Source organism: Cavia porcellus, unplaced genomic scaffold, assembly GCF_034190915.1.
Source record: "Cavia porcellus strain 051 isolate PalLab524CR breed Dunkin Hartley unplaced genomic scaffold, mCavPor4.1 scaffold_7, whole genome shotgun sequence".
Lineage (NCBI taxonomy): Eukaryota > Metazoa > Chordata > Mammalia > Rodentia > Caviidae > Cavia > Cavia porcellus.
Window position 1 is genome coordinate 93,389,005 of NW_026947490.1, and position 17,415 is coordinate 93,406,419.

Genomic DNA, 17,415 nt, shown 5'->3' on the forward strand with positions numbered 1-17,415 from the left:
TTTTATGCTTCCCTATTAACTGTGGTGTTGGCATTATGATGGACAAGTGATTTGTTTTATTGGGCCTCCATGTTGATTAGTTGAGGGTGATTTTGTCCTGCAGGGGACATTTGGCAGTGTTTCAAGATTTGGCTTTGACTCTTAACTTGGGAGAAGGGCTGCTATTGGCAGCAAGTGATGGAGGCTAGAGGTATTGGTAAACGTCCTCTAATGCACAGGACAGCCACACACAGAAGAGTGATCATAATGGCTCAGACACCAAGGTTGAAAAATCCTACTGCGTGTAGCTTTATATTAATTCTTGAAACTAGATTGTATCAGTCCTCCAAGCTTGTATGTTTTCAAAATTGCTTTGGATGTTTTACATTTATGTATGTTAGAAAATGTACTTGTCCTGTGGAGAATTAATTGGTATAGAGTTTGATCTGTAGAATAGTTTGGCAAGAAGTGTCTCTAATAACTTTTGAATTCTTTAAGTATTTGGCAGAATTCACCAGTAAAACTAGTCCTAAAACTTTCTTTGTTAATTTTTACAGATTATTGTAATAAATTCAGATTTTTTACTAGACAGAAAGTCGATCAGCAGCATTAAATGGGGCACAGAATAAGTAGAGAAAGAGAGAAAAATAAATTTAATTGATTTTTAAGGAATTGGCAGACACTTAGGGACCCACAGACCTGAAAACGGAACACGTGGGGCAAGGTGGCGATCCTGGTGAGAGTAAAGAGTTAGAGCTGGAATCCTAACTTATGCTGAGACAAAAATAACGAGGAGTGGTTTGGCTTCCTAGCTCTTCCGTCCGCCCCCTTGGCGGCTGCCTCTGCCTCTTCAGGTATTTTAGAAGAGAACATTGTGCCTTCCTGATGAACTGACCTTTTATGTTTACAGAATGTTTCTTGTGTGTGTGTGTGTGTGTGTGTGTGTGTGTGTGTGTGTGTGTGTATTTTGTTTTTTGGTACTGGGAATTGAACTCCTGACCTTGCATTTGCCAGGCAGGTGCTTACACTGCTGAGCTACATTCCCAGCCGTCTCATTTTCTTTGTAAGTACCCTTTGTTTAATACTAATGCAGCCACACCAAATTTTGTAATAATCAAAATATAATTAGATATTTTTCTCCCCAAACCTGACCATCCATATCTTTCAGTTAGAATAATGAGAGCATTTGTAGTTAATGTAGTTACTAATATGGTCATATTTGAGTCCACCATTGTGCTATTAATTTTTTGTTTTATTTTCATTTTCTCTTTGCCTTTGGTTAATATTGTTGTTTTTGTTTTGTTTTGTTTTGTTTTTTTGTTTTTTTTGTCTTTTCGTTTTTATCGGTACCGGGGATCGAACTCACGACTGCCTGCTTGCAAGGCAGGCGCTTATGCCGCTGAGCTAAACTCCCAGCCCCTAATATTGTTCTATGATCAGAAATGTAAGAGCCTCACAGAAGTGTGATTGCACTCATCCCTGCGTGTCTTCCTGTGTGCTCTTGCATAATTTATTTTATTGAGATGTAATGTATAAATCCTCCAGTTCTATTACTTGAAGTATCACTTTCTCAGCATGTTTCTCATTTCTAGTTCCCGCCCTTCCTTTCTGTAGGTGTAAGTCTTTATGTGGTAACATTTCTCTTATTCTTGAAGAATTTTCTCTACTTGGAAAAAGTTCTCAGGTACTATTTCTATTTCACCCTCACTTTAGAGGATATTTTAAGGACATGTAGAATTCTCAGTTACAAGCTGCTTTCTGTTCCTCCTTTTGAAGTACCGTCCCCCACTGTCAGTGGTCCTCCATTGTTTCTGAGCAGGTGGCACATGTCGTTTGCTCCCTAATATGAAATCTTTTTTTCTTCATTTTGCTCCTTTATTTAAACTAGTTCAATTTTGCCTTCCCTAGGTATCGTTTTCTTTGTATTTGTCATGTTCAAGGCTATCTGATCTTTTTTAGATTAGTTGATCTAAGATGATTATCGTGAAATTTAGGAAATTTTTGGCAATTGTTTCTTCCAGGATGCTTTTCGGATCCCTTCCTCTTGATCCTTCTGAAACCCGAATTACCCGTGTCAGGTGATCTCCTGTCATACCACACGTCACAGAGGCATTTATCTGTGTTCTGTAACCCTGTGCTTTCTTGGTAATTCAGTTTTTTCCCTTTATAATTGTTCTGTAAATTCACTGGCACTTCTTGAGTTTGAGATAACTTATGCAATGGCTATATTTGTTCATTTTAAACATTATAATTTTTTTAAACCTTGTAACTTTCAGGTCTGGAATTTTTTCCTATCACTATTCCTCCTTTTCCCTTCATCCTGTTTTTTTTTTTTTTTTTTTTTTTTTTGTGCCAGGGATTGAACTCACAACCTCGTGCTTACCAGGCAAGCGCATGTGCCACTAAGCTAAATCTCCAGCCTTCCTGTTCATCTTTTATGTGGTTGAGCATAATTACAACAGCTATTTTGAGTTTGTGTATTTTCAACGTTTGGGCATTTTCAGGGTGTTGATTACTTTTTCTTTCTTTCTTTTTTTTTTTTTTTTTTTTGGTACTGAGAATTAAACTCAGGACCTTGTGCCTGAGAGGCAGGTACTGTGCTGCTGAGCCATGTCCCCAGCCCTTGATTAGTTGTCATTGGTGGGTTTTTTTTGTTTTTTTGTTTAGTACATATCTAGTAATATTTTTCTTGTAGGCAGAATGTTGGGCTGGTAGATGTAGGGATTCTTGGTTATTTTATCTTCTTTACAAGGTATTGAGTTCTTTTTTGATATACAGTGGTATTAAATGTAGATTCTAATTATGCCAGCTTTATTTTTTATTTTCTAGGTTAGGGTAGATGTTCTTAAATCCCATCAATCCAATGTTTGAACCAAGTCTGATTTTACTAACTGTATGTGGTTCATGGTACCCTATTTTCATCTTTTATGATTTTTTCTTTACTGGAAAGTCACATTTGTTAAACTTTTATCTGTAGGAATTCTTTGACTTCTGGCTGAAAAATACATTTTCTCTGGGGAATTGAAAGCCTACAACTTTTCCAAAGTTGGCAGTATAATAGTAGTTCTTGGTCCACTGAACTGGAGCCCCTAAAATCATCCTCAGAATAAAAGTAAATGTCTCATAAACAAAAGCCATAGCCAATCAACTTTATGATGTGAAGGCAGTTTTAACAGTGAGGCTGAGAGTACCTTATGTGACTTCATTTTCGATTCTGATTTTCAAGATCAGAAAATGTCATGGCTTATGGAGGTTGTGTGAACATGGTGGCGATTTTCTGTGTGCAGTTTTCATCCACCCAGTTTCATAGAGAAAAACTTAGTAACTACTGACTCTTTGCAAAAAGCAGTATACAGCAGAATCAGTTACAAGAGACCAAGAGGGAGAAATGGACAGAGGTTACTTACTTTTCATCTGTATGTCATCAAATGTTTTTTCAGCGGTAGCTGGTGTGGGGATAGGAGATCACACATAATCACTAGAAACGTTTGCTTGGTGAGTTCGGCAGCGTAGGTTTAATTCCATCTGATTCCTGTGTAGCTTTCAAGACAAGAGGTAACTTGGCACCGTCTTTTGGTGCCTTAGTCCTGAGGGTACATTTTGAATAAATCACAGCCACATGCTCTAAAGACAGCTAGTCCTTTATAAATATTTTAAGTACTGTTTATATACAGATTGTCAAAATGGAACATTTATCAATACTTTTTACTAACTCAGTAATACAGTTCCAAGCCCCTGCTAGTAACTCAGTGACACAGCAGTAGAGTAGTGCTTTACCACTGTTTTCATAAAAACTCAGAGCCTACCATTATTAGTGATGTCAGAGGCCATGCTAACACGAAAGCTCTTAGGTAACCCAGCAGGTTACCTCTTGCCTTAGCCTAGGGTAACAGCTTTTAATTTGCACTCCTTTTTACTTTTGGCTTGCAAACAACCACTATAAACTGGAACTGCTACCTGAACTTCTGCACGGTTAACCAGTCACTCCACCAAAATTGATTCTTTTTTTTATTTTCCTGTCTTGTTGAGAGGCAGGGTTTCACTAAGCAGCCCAGGCTGGCCTCAAACTGCCAGTGATCCTCCCACCTCATGAGTGCGGGATTACAGGTACTCTACCTGGCAAAAGTGATTCTTGACTTCTGTGCGTATTTTAAAATTTCTCCTGCTGTCATTATGGTATTTTTATTGCAGTATTTAAATTCTTTCATATATTGTTTGGAAGTTTATATCTACTTTTCTGGGTAAAAATATTATCCCATGATGAAATCCTCTTTTAAAAGTTCTTGTGTTCTGGTTTAATGTTTAACATTAAACTTTTTTCAGTGCACACATAGTAGAAAATTTTTTACATACACATATGACTTTAGTCTAACCTGTAAAATAATGTCATAGATAAAAATAATGCTGGTTTACAGATCGGAATCCTTAAAGAAATTGCATGATGAGCAAGAGAGAATCATTTACAAAAGTTAATACAAAGCACTAGTGGAATTTCTTTAGGCCGAGTTAATGTTTATGTATCACAGAGTCACATCTGACGTGGTGAATTTGGAATGCTGTGGGGAAAAGCAGGCACTATGGGCTCTTAACATTTTACCCAGGCTGCTGTAATAGGTAAATAAACAAACATTTTCAGACTACATTTTATAATCTGAATCTTGTACGTAGTCAATCACTGATTTCAAGTTAAATATTAAATACATTTTCTTTCTTTATATATTGACAGTACCATTGATTGATTGATTGATTGACAGAATATCTCTATGTAGTTCAGGCTGCCCTCGAACTTTGTGCAAGCCTCCTGGCTTAGCCTCCTTGGTGCTGTGATTATAGGCGTGTGTCCGTCCCTATGCTTGGCAGCAATAACTTTTTCAAATACTCTAACCCTAAAGATCAGTGTGACCAAATGTGGTAGATAAACTGCAAACTTCTAGTGAGCATGGAACTTTGAAGCCTGGATAGTTAGACTGTCATTACTGCAAAAATGCCTTTGGGTGGGAGTGCCTGTGTGTGCAGGAGTGTGTGTGCACGCACGCGTGCGTGTGTACTGCTGCTGACCGAGACACTCCCCTTCATTGTCTTCAGTTCTGAAAGCTGCCCTGGCGGAGTGCCCACTGTGTGTGGGGTTGGGTCCTGTTTCATAACAAACTGCTTTTACTCCCAAGAAATTGGAAAGCATTAAGTTATCTGTGTTTGAATATATCTTTCTCCTTCTTTTTTCTTTGTTTCCATTAGCCAGAACAGATTACCTGTCTAGGATGCTGTTAGTCATCTAAAAGAGAGATAACACTTCTATTGCAAATAAAGATTTTAATTTATGACCTAGAATTCATTATTATGCTTCTTTTCAAGTTAGGCTACAAAGTAGAAGAGTCAGCAAATGATCATTGTTCCATGGAATTGCTGCAGAATCTACCAAGTGTTTTTAAACATAATGGTATGAAACACAAAAGTGTCTGGTTTATAACTGCCGCTGATTGAAGTGCCCTGACGTGAAGAAGACTCCCTTCAGCCCCGTGCCTCTGATGCTTGTCTCCCCTTCTGAGGCCTCTTTTTAAAGTCGGCTATGTGTCCCATCCCTACTTGACAGTGACCTGCACTGCCATCCATCACATGTACCTGTCCCCCACGTTTTCCATCTTATCTTGTTGTTTTCATAAAATGATGAAAGGTTTGTGAAAAGAGTTATTGCTGTTAGTGTAGCTGTTTTTCAACTTACTTTGGAGCATTTTAGCTGGTGTTACAAGATAAACCATGTCATTCATCAGAGAAAAGTGAATCAACCTAAGACACCCCAAAACAGTAAGGAGAAAATGTCAATGATGCAAATATATCCGTTTTACTGTTCAACTGACTATAGTGTGTGTTCAAAAGTGATTGATTTTTTTATTTGATTTTATGAAAATAATTGAGTATAGAGGTTGCATCCACTAAAGGATAAGATATATAGATAATTTCTTATCATGTAACCAGGTATTAGAAAAGATTAGTATATATTCTGTATTTTCCTTTTTTACTTGTCATGGAGATTTTTCCATGTTAGTACGTAGAGATCTACTTCAGTTTTTCAAAATTATTTTATTTCATTCCCTAGTATCTGCAAAGTGTTTCTTGGCATATGTAGGCTTTACTTTTCGATTGTACATTTTTAAAGCATAGTAGTAAAGGCTGTAGACTCTGTAACCAGATCACCTGTGTTTCATTTTAAGTATCTACTGTCATAGTCATTTACATTTTTATGCAGACAATGCTGTGGTTCATATTTAAAACTCACATCTGTGTGCTTATTAGTGACTATTCCAGGAGGGCGCATTCCTTGAATTGCCAGTAAAGAGGGTCTGTATATTAATTCCTTGAAATATGCAGTCAAATTATTTTCCAGAAGGTAGTCTCAGTTTACACTGACTTCAACAAGTAGAGAATGACTGCAGTCCATTCACATCACAGGATGGCTTCCAGGGCTAAAAGGCCAGGTTTCTCTCTTTTGACTATAATTTCTGTTGACTCAGTTTGATAACACTGATTATAGAATTTCTACCCAAAATTATGATTATAGAGAACTTCTACAAGTTCTGATTAGAGAAAATGGAAAAATATTTGCAAGACTTTTTAGACAAAATTTTTCAACATGACATATAGGAAGGGTAGAAATAAAACCTGGTCTTGGTAGTGACAAAGCTGACTAGACTAGTTCCGGCCTTCCATTCCCTCAAAGATGGACGCTGACTCCCCAGACTGTAGCATCCAGTGGAAAAGCGGTAACCCAAATCAAAAGCATCTGCATTAAATGTGTGTATGTGTGTCTGTGTGTTTGTCTGTGGGTATGTCCATGCATGAGTGTGTTTGGTGTTTTAAATTCCAGGCTCCTGTATTTTTATAGACTTACATATAATAAAGTCAGATCAATATTGTTGGGTGTGACATTGTATATAATAAAAATGAAATGAAATATGTTATTTTCAACAAAAATTTCCTTTGAGATAAACTCTGAGTCTTAGTGTCTTCATGAACAGCAGTTTATGAGAACAGTTTAGGAGAACACTAAATTGTACAACATATTAAAACCCTTACAGTTTTGAGAACAATAAGTACTCAGTAAATTGAAGCCATTATTTTTATTACTAAGTTCTCTTAACAGTATACCGTACTATGTATAGAATATTTTATTTTTTGCATGAATTAAAGCAATAGAGAAGGATGTTATTGGGTTTTACATTTTAAATGATAATTAAAACTTTTCTGAGATTATATGTGTATTTGCTTTCCAGGAAACCCTTAAAAACAACCTGTGTCACTACTAAGTAGTATTATTAAAAATTTAGTATTTCCTACTATTTAAGAATATATAAAAATAAACTTAATTAAAAACTTTATTGTTTAACTAGCTTGTAGTCTTAAGGAGCATAGATATAAGAAAAATGAAATCAAAAGCAACTTCCTCAAAGTGTGGCTGACTTTGAGCGAGGTCCCGCCCGGCGAGGCCTGGAAGCTCCTTGCCCTCCTCAGTGTTTCGAAAGGGGCTGGTGCCACGGAGAGCACCAAGCACGCCCCAGTCCACGGAGATGCTTCCGAGGCTGGAAGAGCAGAGCGGGGCCTCCGAAGGGAGGCTCTTAGAGTGTGCTCAGCCTCAGGACACAGAGTGCGGGCCGTTCCTGGCAAAGGTGACTCTCGGGGCGCTTTTCTGTCGGACTCCGGCTTCTCTGATGGCATTACTTCTGCTTACTGCCTCCCACCACCACCAGACTTGGGTCTAGAATTCATGTGCTGTGTTGATTGACACACAAGTGAATTAGGGATCAAGCGGTTAGATAGATTAAAACGGAAAACCTTTTTTAGCAGCATTACTTGATTTGGGAGGGTACCAGAGAGTGAACCAAGGTTTCAACTTCCAGGTGTCATATACTGTAGATTACACCGTCACCCCCTTATTTCTGCTGGACAGTGTGAAGGTTAAAAATGGTGACCTCCCCTCCTTAAAGAGTCTGCTACCTTTTCTTCAGTTTAGTTAGTGAAATTCTTTCCAACCTGTGGCTCATCGTAAGCCCTGGCTGACCTCCCATTTCAAACCACTGGTCCTGGTTTCTCCATCCCCACCCCCACCTTGAATTTTTTTCCTACCAGGAATCAAACTCGGAACCTCAGGCCTGCCGGAGAGGCGCTGCACCCCTGAGCTAAACCACCGCCGCTGCGCCCCAGGAATTTTTTCTGTTCCCTTGCTGTAATTACGTTTTCTTCCAGCTCCAAGACTGCCTTCTTTTCCACTCTACATTGTCTCCTTACTTCTTCTTTACTCACAGTTTTTCAGCGTTTCCTTCGTCTTGAGAAGCAGACGGGTCCTGTGTCTTTATTCTTAGTGCTTTGGACTGCTACTCAGAACAGACATTTGAATTTCCGTATAGATTCTTAACATTTTCAAATAGCAAGAAGCATTCCAAGTTTTTCCAGTATGAAGTATGGTTAAAATGCATACTTCCCTTCAAGTACGCATGCAGTTTTTCTTGTCGATTCTGAAGCAGTTTTGCAGTTCGCTTTCCTGAGTGTCTAGTTCCACTGTGGTGGCTGCCTCAATGTCTTGAAGATTTAAAATATTTATCTTTCATGATCATTTTGACTTTTGGGGAGAGCCACAAGTTGCACAGTGCTAGATCTAGAGATTAAGATGCATAAAGGTATACTTATTTGACAGAAATGATTATACCAGAAACGGATTGTGACACAGCACTGTTGTGATGGGGGGTGAGACCATCTGAGCATTTCTCAGGCCATTTTCTGCACGTATCATTTCTTAAATGCTCTAATAAGCTTTTAAAATGGCTCAGGGCCTCATCATACTGTTCCATGGTACAAACTCAGCTGGCACAATTCCATCGAAGTCAGAAAACACAGGTAATGTCACTTTGATGTTAGATCTCAGTTGACATAGTTTTTGTTTTTGTTTTGTTTTTGCACAGGGAGTGCTGGGTGATCTCTATTGAGAACTCTGAAGCTTGGTTTCAAGATCATAACCAGAGACCCAAATTTTATGTCCTCTGATGACATTTCTTAAAAAGCTTGAAATCTAAAGGCATATAATGACATAGCTGTAACAAAGTTGAAAAAAATGTCCTGTTAATGTGGTATCTCTGATCTGTGATGTACAGAGTACTTTATAAAACATCATCTCTCCAGTGTAGCTCCCAGCCGACTGCACCAGACAAGCTGAAACTTGTCCCGCACTGAGGTTCCATGTACCTCTTCTCCTATCGAAGGTCTCTGCCTTGCCTTTAGATGCCACACAGCAGTAGCATTCATTGTATTTTTTAAAATCACATTGTATGTACTGTTGCTCCAACTAATTGGCTCCGTCTGGCTCACCTCTCACCCTAAAAAAAAAATTTTTTTATCACATTTGTGATCAAAGGAGATTTTATAGTTGGTGAAGTGTTTCACTTAAAACACTAGAATATCACTTAAAAATTAATGTCTACATATATTTTAGTCATCCACATTTGAGCTCAGTTCTATTATAGCTTGTATCATTGAAATTATTTATGTTTCACATAAGCATATCTAATTCTGGTTTCTAATTCAGTTTTTGTTTTTAAAAAATTATTAGAAATTTGGATATGTTCTAACTAATTAAGAGAAGTGCTTGGTCTTCAGAAAATATATATTATATTCTGTAATACATATATGTGTATATATATCTCACATATATATTCTATTCTAAAGGCCTAAAATACTTTTTAAAAAATTTTATTCGGCTATTTTAGGTGCCTCTATTCCATCTACTGATGGCACCCTTTCATTTAAAATTTTTAATTTTACTTTGATAATCTTTTAAAACATGTTCAGCCTGATTTGCTTTATCAATTTGGTTTATCAAAATATGTTTTAAAGGCTTCAAAAATAAAAAGTAATACATATAGAATATTCTAGCTCATTAGATTATGTATTAATTTTATGAAGAACTTAATATTCTAAAAGTATTTATGTTTAATATGTGAAAAGCACTTTGTATCATTAGCTCAGCATTTTATAAAACACTGAACATGGAAATTTTATTTATTAAAAAAATTTGGGGGCAACCTGGGGCTTTGTCCTGGGGCCTTGCCTATGCTAACCCAGCAGATTTTATTTTTTTATGTGTAGCTTGGGATATATAACAAAGTATGATTATAATTTTCTATCTGTGGTCTTTTGCTTGTGATACTATGTCTTTACAGTTATTAAGCATGTTGCTATATGTGGGGACACTGGCCATTTTTATGTTCACATAATTGTAAAATTTATTCAAAATAATAAAGACTGCTTTGGAGGATTGTGGAAAGTGAACAAAAGGGCCTAGAACCATGCGTAGCTTCCATATAGGCGTGTGTGGCTGTCATGTCATTTGAGTTGAAAGGTAGCTAGATATTTCCATTTTGGCATCAGTCCCTGGGAAAGGAAGGGTTTCATAATTGGGTGTTGTCCGTGTGCAGAACGATTGACACTGAGTGATTAAATAGAGGAGGAAAGCTAAGTCCCACTCCTTCCTTTGATACAGCGAGTGCAGGTCTTTTCAGTGTAGACAGAACAAGGTCTGGCCTAAGGATAGCATGCACCTGAAAAGCCAAGCAGGTGAATTAACTATGCAGATCAGAATGCAAGGCAAGCAAAGTTAATGGTGTCCTTAACAATAAACGTTATAACTCACATGCAGTGGTACGGCACAGAGTGTGACTTATTTGTGAAAGTGGAATTTTGACATCAGTCTGTTGGTCAGTGAGCGGGCAGAAGGGTTCCTGAATTGGATAACACATACTGACCGCTGAAATTGACGTGTCCGCAGGAGAGCCAGCTCTATTACCCCGAAGCCTTTAACCTATTTTCTCTCCTTCAAAAACGACCTCTTAGGGATGTTATTCTCGGGAAGTGACTTTAATTCAGAAGAAGATATTTTACAGATGGGTAAATTTGATTTAAGAATTCACTTAACCCACTGTAGAAGAGAACTGAGTGGGAAATCATTATTATAAGGAACATTTTTCAGAGATGACATTTTAAAGTATGTCGGCATTAATCCGCAGTTTTTACTCGGTAGTTTTGTACTATCTCTTAGAACAATGTTTGAAACAGTATTGAATTTGCAGTGTAATATTTTCCCTTTAAATTTTAGAAATATCCAGTTTGTTAAGATATATACCTGTTCACCACTGCAAAAAAGAAAAGCCCGTCTTTTGACTCTATTGTCAAATAACACTGAAAAATGAAAAAACAGACAATTGTTTGCCTCATTTTTGCCAATTCAGAATGCGCACCTTTTATGATTGACCCAAAGCAGTAAAACACGAAGCGTCCTTTCACAGTCAAAATAATTAACACTAAAAATGTTTTAAATTCATAACATTTAATTCGCTCTATAATTTTTTTCAGTAGCTAAGGGAAATGGTATTACATATCATGGCAAAGGTTGTCTGTACTTTTATTCATTTTAAAGCCAACTGGTTGACTTTGTTGAGTGTGGACTGCCCTCTAGTGGACTAATCTCTGAAAATAACCTGTCAAATTTAAATGAGCAGGTTATTCCTACCTAGAAATAATTGAATAGCTTTTCATGTTTTACTAACGATATGACACTGGCTATTGTGTTTATCACGACCAAAGTTGCTGGAACATTCTGGTGACTGTGATTCTTGAAGCAACCAGTGTAAATAGCATTATACACTCTTAAGTCACATTAAACTGGTCTCATTGGCAGTTGTGTATTTTGGTAAGTTTTTAAATTATGTGTGTGTTACCATTCATTAATGACTTACATTTTTCAGGCGCATGCTACCCCTGTTTCTAAGATGTTCTTCATTCTTATTTACAGATGCTACAACTGCGGTGGCCTTGATCACCATGCGAAAGAATGCAGTCTACCTCCTCAGCCAAAGAAGTGCCATTACTGTCAGAGCGTGATGCACATGGTGGCGAACTGCCCCCTTAAGACTGTCGCCCAGCTGCCTGCCAGTTCTCAGGGAAGACCGGAAGCGGAACCCCAGCCCTGCACCTCGGCCTCTCCGAGAGCCGGGGGAGGCGGGCCTGGCCGCACCTCCCCGCCTCGTCCTCCGGAGGCCAGGGCGGGGGGCCCGGAACGGCCGGGCAGGTCCCCGCCAGAGGCTTCCTCCGCCAAGGCGTCTGCAGCCTCAGAAGAGCCGAGCAAGAAGGGGCCTTCGGTTCAGAAAAGAAAAAAGACATAGCCCTGCTTCCTGCTGCGTTCTCCTCCCGGCTGGGAGGTCTACCTCGTGCAAGTGCAGGGAAGCAGCATTCAGAGAGAGCAGCCTGGGATGTTTAACTGCTGTGAGAAATTGTGGATTTTTAACAGACAAATCACTCTAAGCAAATTGCATTTGAACAAGTTGTCATGTTTTGTGTGTAATTCAGAGACTAAGATGCTATATATATCAATATATGCACACGTGAGGGGGCGGAGCCTAAATCTGTGCGCAGGTGTTTAAGGAACCTCCTAGGATTGCAGACATATACAGAGAGGGTTTCTGTGTGTGTGTGTGTGTGTGTGTGTGTGTATGCATAAGCACACCCGCCCTCACAGAATCGGACATCTCTAAGACACTGAAAAGCCACGTGAAGTACTTAAGATGGTTTAGAAAATAATCCCTTGAGTTTTTCTTAAACTATCACTTTTTTATATTACACAACATGAAAACATGACTGTTACCTTTTGTGTGAACCAAAGGAAACTTCAGATCTCAAAGCTGCCAGTCTAGGGTACTAAGGGTTTGTAAGACATCCAGTTTCTACCAAGTTTGGGATTGCCTTTTTCTTGCTATGTATGGAGTGATTTTTTTCTCCCATTTGAAGGTAGTACCTTAACTCCACATGCCTCTGACTGCCATAACTGTTTTGATTCTGGAATATATAGCTCCAGAAGAGACAATGAATGTGTAGTTTCTGTGCCGACATTTCAGTGTTTTTAATTCTATATTTTGATTGTAAATTACATGCCTAATAAGAGAAACAAAGGGGAGGGTAATGTATAAATGTAGTAAGTTGGTGATTTTCAGTGGTATTTTGATCCGAGCTCGTTATAATCTCTAACATGTTCTGAGAGTTTTAGGGGTTGTGGCAACAGCAGCTCCCCTTAATTCAGTCAGTCTTGATCCATTGCCAAGTGCAGGGAGTCCTCCTTATTTACTACTGAAGACCTTTCCGGAAAACTCCAATCATATGGTCTGTATTTTTTGGTGGCTATTTTTACTCCCTTTGAAGAGTTCTCCAAAAAGCAGCATGAAAGTGAAAAATAAAATACTGGGGTTGAGAGTAAAAATTAAGTGGATACTCAGAACTGTCCAGTAGATTTGACCTGTGAAAGATACTAAACCCTAGTGTTTGGTGGCAGGCAACTACAGTGACAGGTCTGGACAGAGTACTGAAGCCTCTCCCACCACGTAGCTGGAAGTGTCTTACCCAGTAGCATTGATCTGATGACTGTTCCCCTCAGTACTTTCAGAGAAGGAACCCGAAAAGGGGGGTTCGGGGTGAACATCAGATGCTACTTCTCAAGCTGATTTTCATTACCATGACAAACTGGATAGGGACCAGTCACAGTGTCAGTCGCTTTAGGTTTCAGTCATGAAAAAAAAAATTAACCTGGAATCATCCTGTTTTTAGACATTATAGGCAAATTTCTGAAAATCTCCAAAAAGGTACCAATTAGTTAGAATGCTTACTACTGGCAATAAGTATAGTTTTGTATGCGCCTGTTAATGTAAGCTCAGATAATCAGCAAGAAGACCACTTGACTCCGTAAGATAACTCTGCTGGACCGTTCTGCTCCCTTTTGTGCTGTCCTGCGTGGGTGCTGATAAAGGTGCCGCTGTTCCAGCAGGCCACCAGAACAGCGTGCCTGGGCTGGGCGGCCAGTCCTCATCTCTCAGCGCGGAGTTCACAGCACTGTTTACGGGATCTCCATGGTGTGTACTGAAGTGTCAGTGTGCCGCGAGGCCTGCCTTTGACGATATTGAATGTGATGTAGCTGTAGAGAAGTATTTCCCTACGTGAGGATTACAAGCTTATTTAAATTATATAGACAAATCAAAGTGGCATTGCTTAATTTTTAGCAGGTATAACAAGCAGGTTAACAGTAAAAATGTGAAATATGACAAGTCACTTTGACAATTCAAACCAAAGTTCCTTGACTCTGTAGAAATAGGAAATTATGGACTTGAAAATTGGGCATTCCCTGTATATATATATATAAGAAGTTCAGAGCTGAGATGATGGTATGAATGGAGAACTGTGGCCCTTGTAGGTACCATTTTAAATCTGTCTCAGCATCTGACTGCACCGACCCACTAAGAGCATACACCAAACCTATCAATGGTAAAAGTTGGAGTTTATTTTTTTATATGAGAACACTGTCACTATTACATAACGTACTCAGGACAAAAGAACTTTGCTCAGGGAACATTCCATATAATGTTGCTATTTCCTACAGACTAGTCTACAGTCCTGCTTACTCAAAACAAGCCAGATAACTTAGACCTTTATGTAAGTACATGTACTTGATGTTAGTAACTACCTCTGAGTTAGGCCATAGATCAGAATCCTGAATGTCAGGTATCAGTTCTGTGTTTATTTCCTGTGAAAAGTCCTCCAAAGCAGAATTCCTTTACTCTTGCAGATGTGAATATCACTGCTACTGTTCATGCACATGGTGAATATTCTGTTTACAGCACAGGGCTACCTCATTGTTGATACAAAGCACACCTCGATGCTGCTCTAGCCTTACAGATGACTGGGAATTCTCTGGTACAGAATCTTTTTTATCTGTATTATAGATAGCAATTCATAACTGCATGTTTTGGACAAATGTGTTTGAATAATGAAGAATCTCACTTTAATTAGCAAAGTCTCCAAGCATTTCCTTAAAGTTAACCATGTATTTAGTTTTAAAAACTATGGGCACTCTTTGGCTTAAGCAAACCAGAACACAAGCAATCTTAGAAATAGCTGCTTTGCCCAAAGCTTGGGAGGGGGGCGGGTTCAGAAAGGTTAGCAGGCGGAGAGGTTGGTGTATGAGTATACGGTAATCACACCAAGCAAGTTGTATATGAAATATGCCAAACTCCTTCATTTACACATCTCCGTTGCCCCAGGCAGGTAGTTAGCACTGGCTTGCCAAGGAGTGAACTTCAAGTGCAATGCCATTCGTAGCTACTGAGGAAAAGGGTCTGTGGGAAGCACTGGCTTGTAGGAGTTACTCCCGGTGAGCGCTAGGTCTGTGAGTTAAGCTGCCTCTTGAACTCAGCCTCGTGTCAGCACAAATCTAATTCTTGAAGATGCACTGCCAATCTCTGAGCCCCGTGAGCTGTTGTTTTGTTTAAAGGCAGATTATAGTGAAAGCATTTTTATACTAGCATTTGTAGCCTTTGGATGTATTTTTACAGTTGAAAGACTTAGAATGGTTTTTACCTGCTTACAACTTGGAAATTCCGCGTGCAATGTAAAGAAAAAGATCAAGAAACATCATGTTATTAGCATCAGCCCAATTTGATTGCCAGTATTGTTCTGTATTCTGGCTCAGTTTTATTTTGCACCAGTGCAGCCCCAAGTTACTGCTGGTTGTATTTAGTTTGTGAATAGAAGCCCATAAGTGTTAATAAAGTTTGTAACATTCACTTTAAGATGGATTATTCAGAACATGGGAAATCTCATTAAGTCTTAACGTTAATTTAAATTAATTTATCTGTTTTCCCTAAGAAATGTTTATCATAAAATATATATGTGCATTTTCCCTTTGGTTATAAAATTTGGGAAAATATGCAGCCGCACTGACTTTAATTTTCTAGATGTCTTAATGAGGTTTGTTTTAGAAAGGAATGACTTGTTGAGAGCATCAAATTTTGTCTAACTTAACTGTCAGCAGCCTGTTTAAGATTTGGTTGTGTGATCTGTGTCCTAGTTTTTCTGTTAAGAGTGACAGGTTGACCTAGGCTTCATTGTTAAATTTTATGTTTGGAACGAAGCTGCAAAGTTATGGCAAAGTACTGTACTGTGAGAAAGTATTATGATATTTAATACATCTGTGGCTGTTCCCAGCTTGATAATGATGGTGTTGACTACCTCTTTAACCCCATCTCTCAACCACTGGCACCTACCACCAAGCTGGCTTTAATATAATTAACACCTTTACCATACTAGAGACCAAAGTGAACCCTAATTCCTGTCTTTAATACAGTGTTTTATCTAGTGTTTTAAAATTATACTGTATAGTATTTAGATTTAACCTCATTGTCCATTTTGATTCATGTTGTTTACAAGTGAAAATTTTAAAAACCAGTCGAACTGTTTTTAAAGAACAAAAAGGGGTTGATGGTGAGAATGGCACTTCACTCGTGTTCAGTCACCTCGATGGACTAAAGTGCTGTTTGTCTTTCTGCAATGTGGGTTTATATTCTCATTTCATGCTATTGTCTTACTCTGTTAATTATGGATATTTTGAGGCTTACAAAGTACTTGATTAAAAAATAAACATATAACATTGACTTTTATTATGGATTTTGGAGATTGTCATGATTTATGTGATTGCTAACTTGAATAAATGGATAAACAGTCACTTAGGCAGAGATTGCAGCAATGGAAGCATAAGCTATCGTTGCAGAGAGCGGTAATTATTAGCATTGAACTTACTTAGGACAGTACAAATAAAAAGGAAATGTGGGTCTTTATCTTAGGGAAGTGCCCTGTACTATTTAGAAGGAATTATGCAAACTTGTGAATCAAAACATACCTTTTGTGGTCAACAAGAGTGGCCTGGAGCCAGGGATCTAGCTCAGCTCAGCGCCTACCTTGCAAGCATGAGGTCCTGAGTTCGGTTCTTGGTATCTCCCTGCCCCACAAAAAGAGTGGCCTGAAGTAAAGTTTCCAAGCCTTTCGGAAGATCATTTTAGACTTTTCTTACACATTTTTTTCCTAATAATTATAAAGAATTTGAAAAAGACAATCATAATCAGGGTACACGGGTACCAAATATCTAAAATGTGAATTTACATTCCTTAAACCTGCACGGCAGTCATCATGTGCTGTAAAAACAATTTGGTAAAATTTGAACATGTTGTAAAAACAGTTTGGCAAAACTTGATTTCTACAGGTTGGCCAAACCCATAATTAAAACTCATTTGCTTCTCTCTACCTGGATGATTCGTTTAATTCTTTTAGTGGTCTACTGTAATTCCTACTTTTTTCCTTTATTTTTAATTGTGATAAAAACAACAGAAAATTCGCTTCTTTAGTCATTTAAGTATACACTTCAGTAGTGGTAAGTACATTTACAATTTTGTGCAACCCTTAGATGTGAAGAGCTTTTTGTTATGAAAACGTTAAAATTTGTAAAAAAGCAGTATTGCCCTGACTTATGTGGAGGAGGAGGACAACCTTTTTAAAAACCCGTAATTCCGTTACCTGAACATA

General features: G+C 38.3%; 1 protein-coding gene across 5 annotated transcripts in view; it reads left to right on the top strand.

The window, feature by feature from the left end:
* Positions 1-17,136, top strand: part of Lin28b (lin-28 homolog B) — a 135,283-nt gene extending 118,147 nt beyond the window's left edge. For all 5 annotated transcript variants that reach the window (XM_063253944.1, XM_063253943.1, XM_063253942.1 and 2 more), the window contains one exon: positions 11,813-17,136. In XM_063253944.1, coding sequence (XP_063110014.1) covers positions 11,813-12,182 — 370 coding nt within the window. In that variant the 3' untranslated portion in view covers positions 12,183-17,136. The remainder of the gene's footprint in view (positions 1-11,812) is intronic.
* The last annotated feature ends 279 nt before the right edge of the window (positions 17,137-17,415 follow it).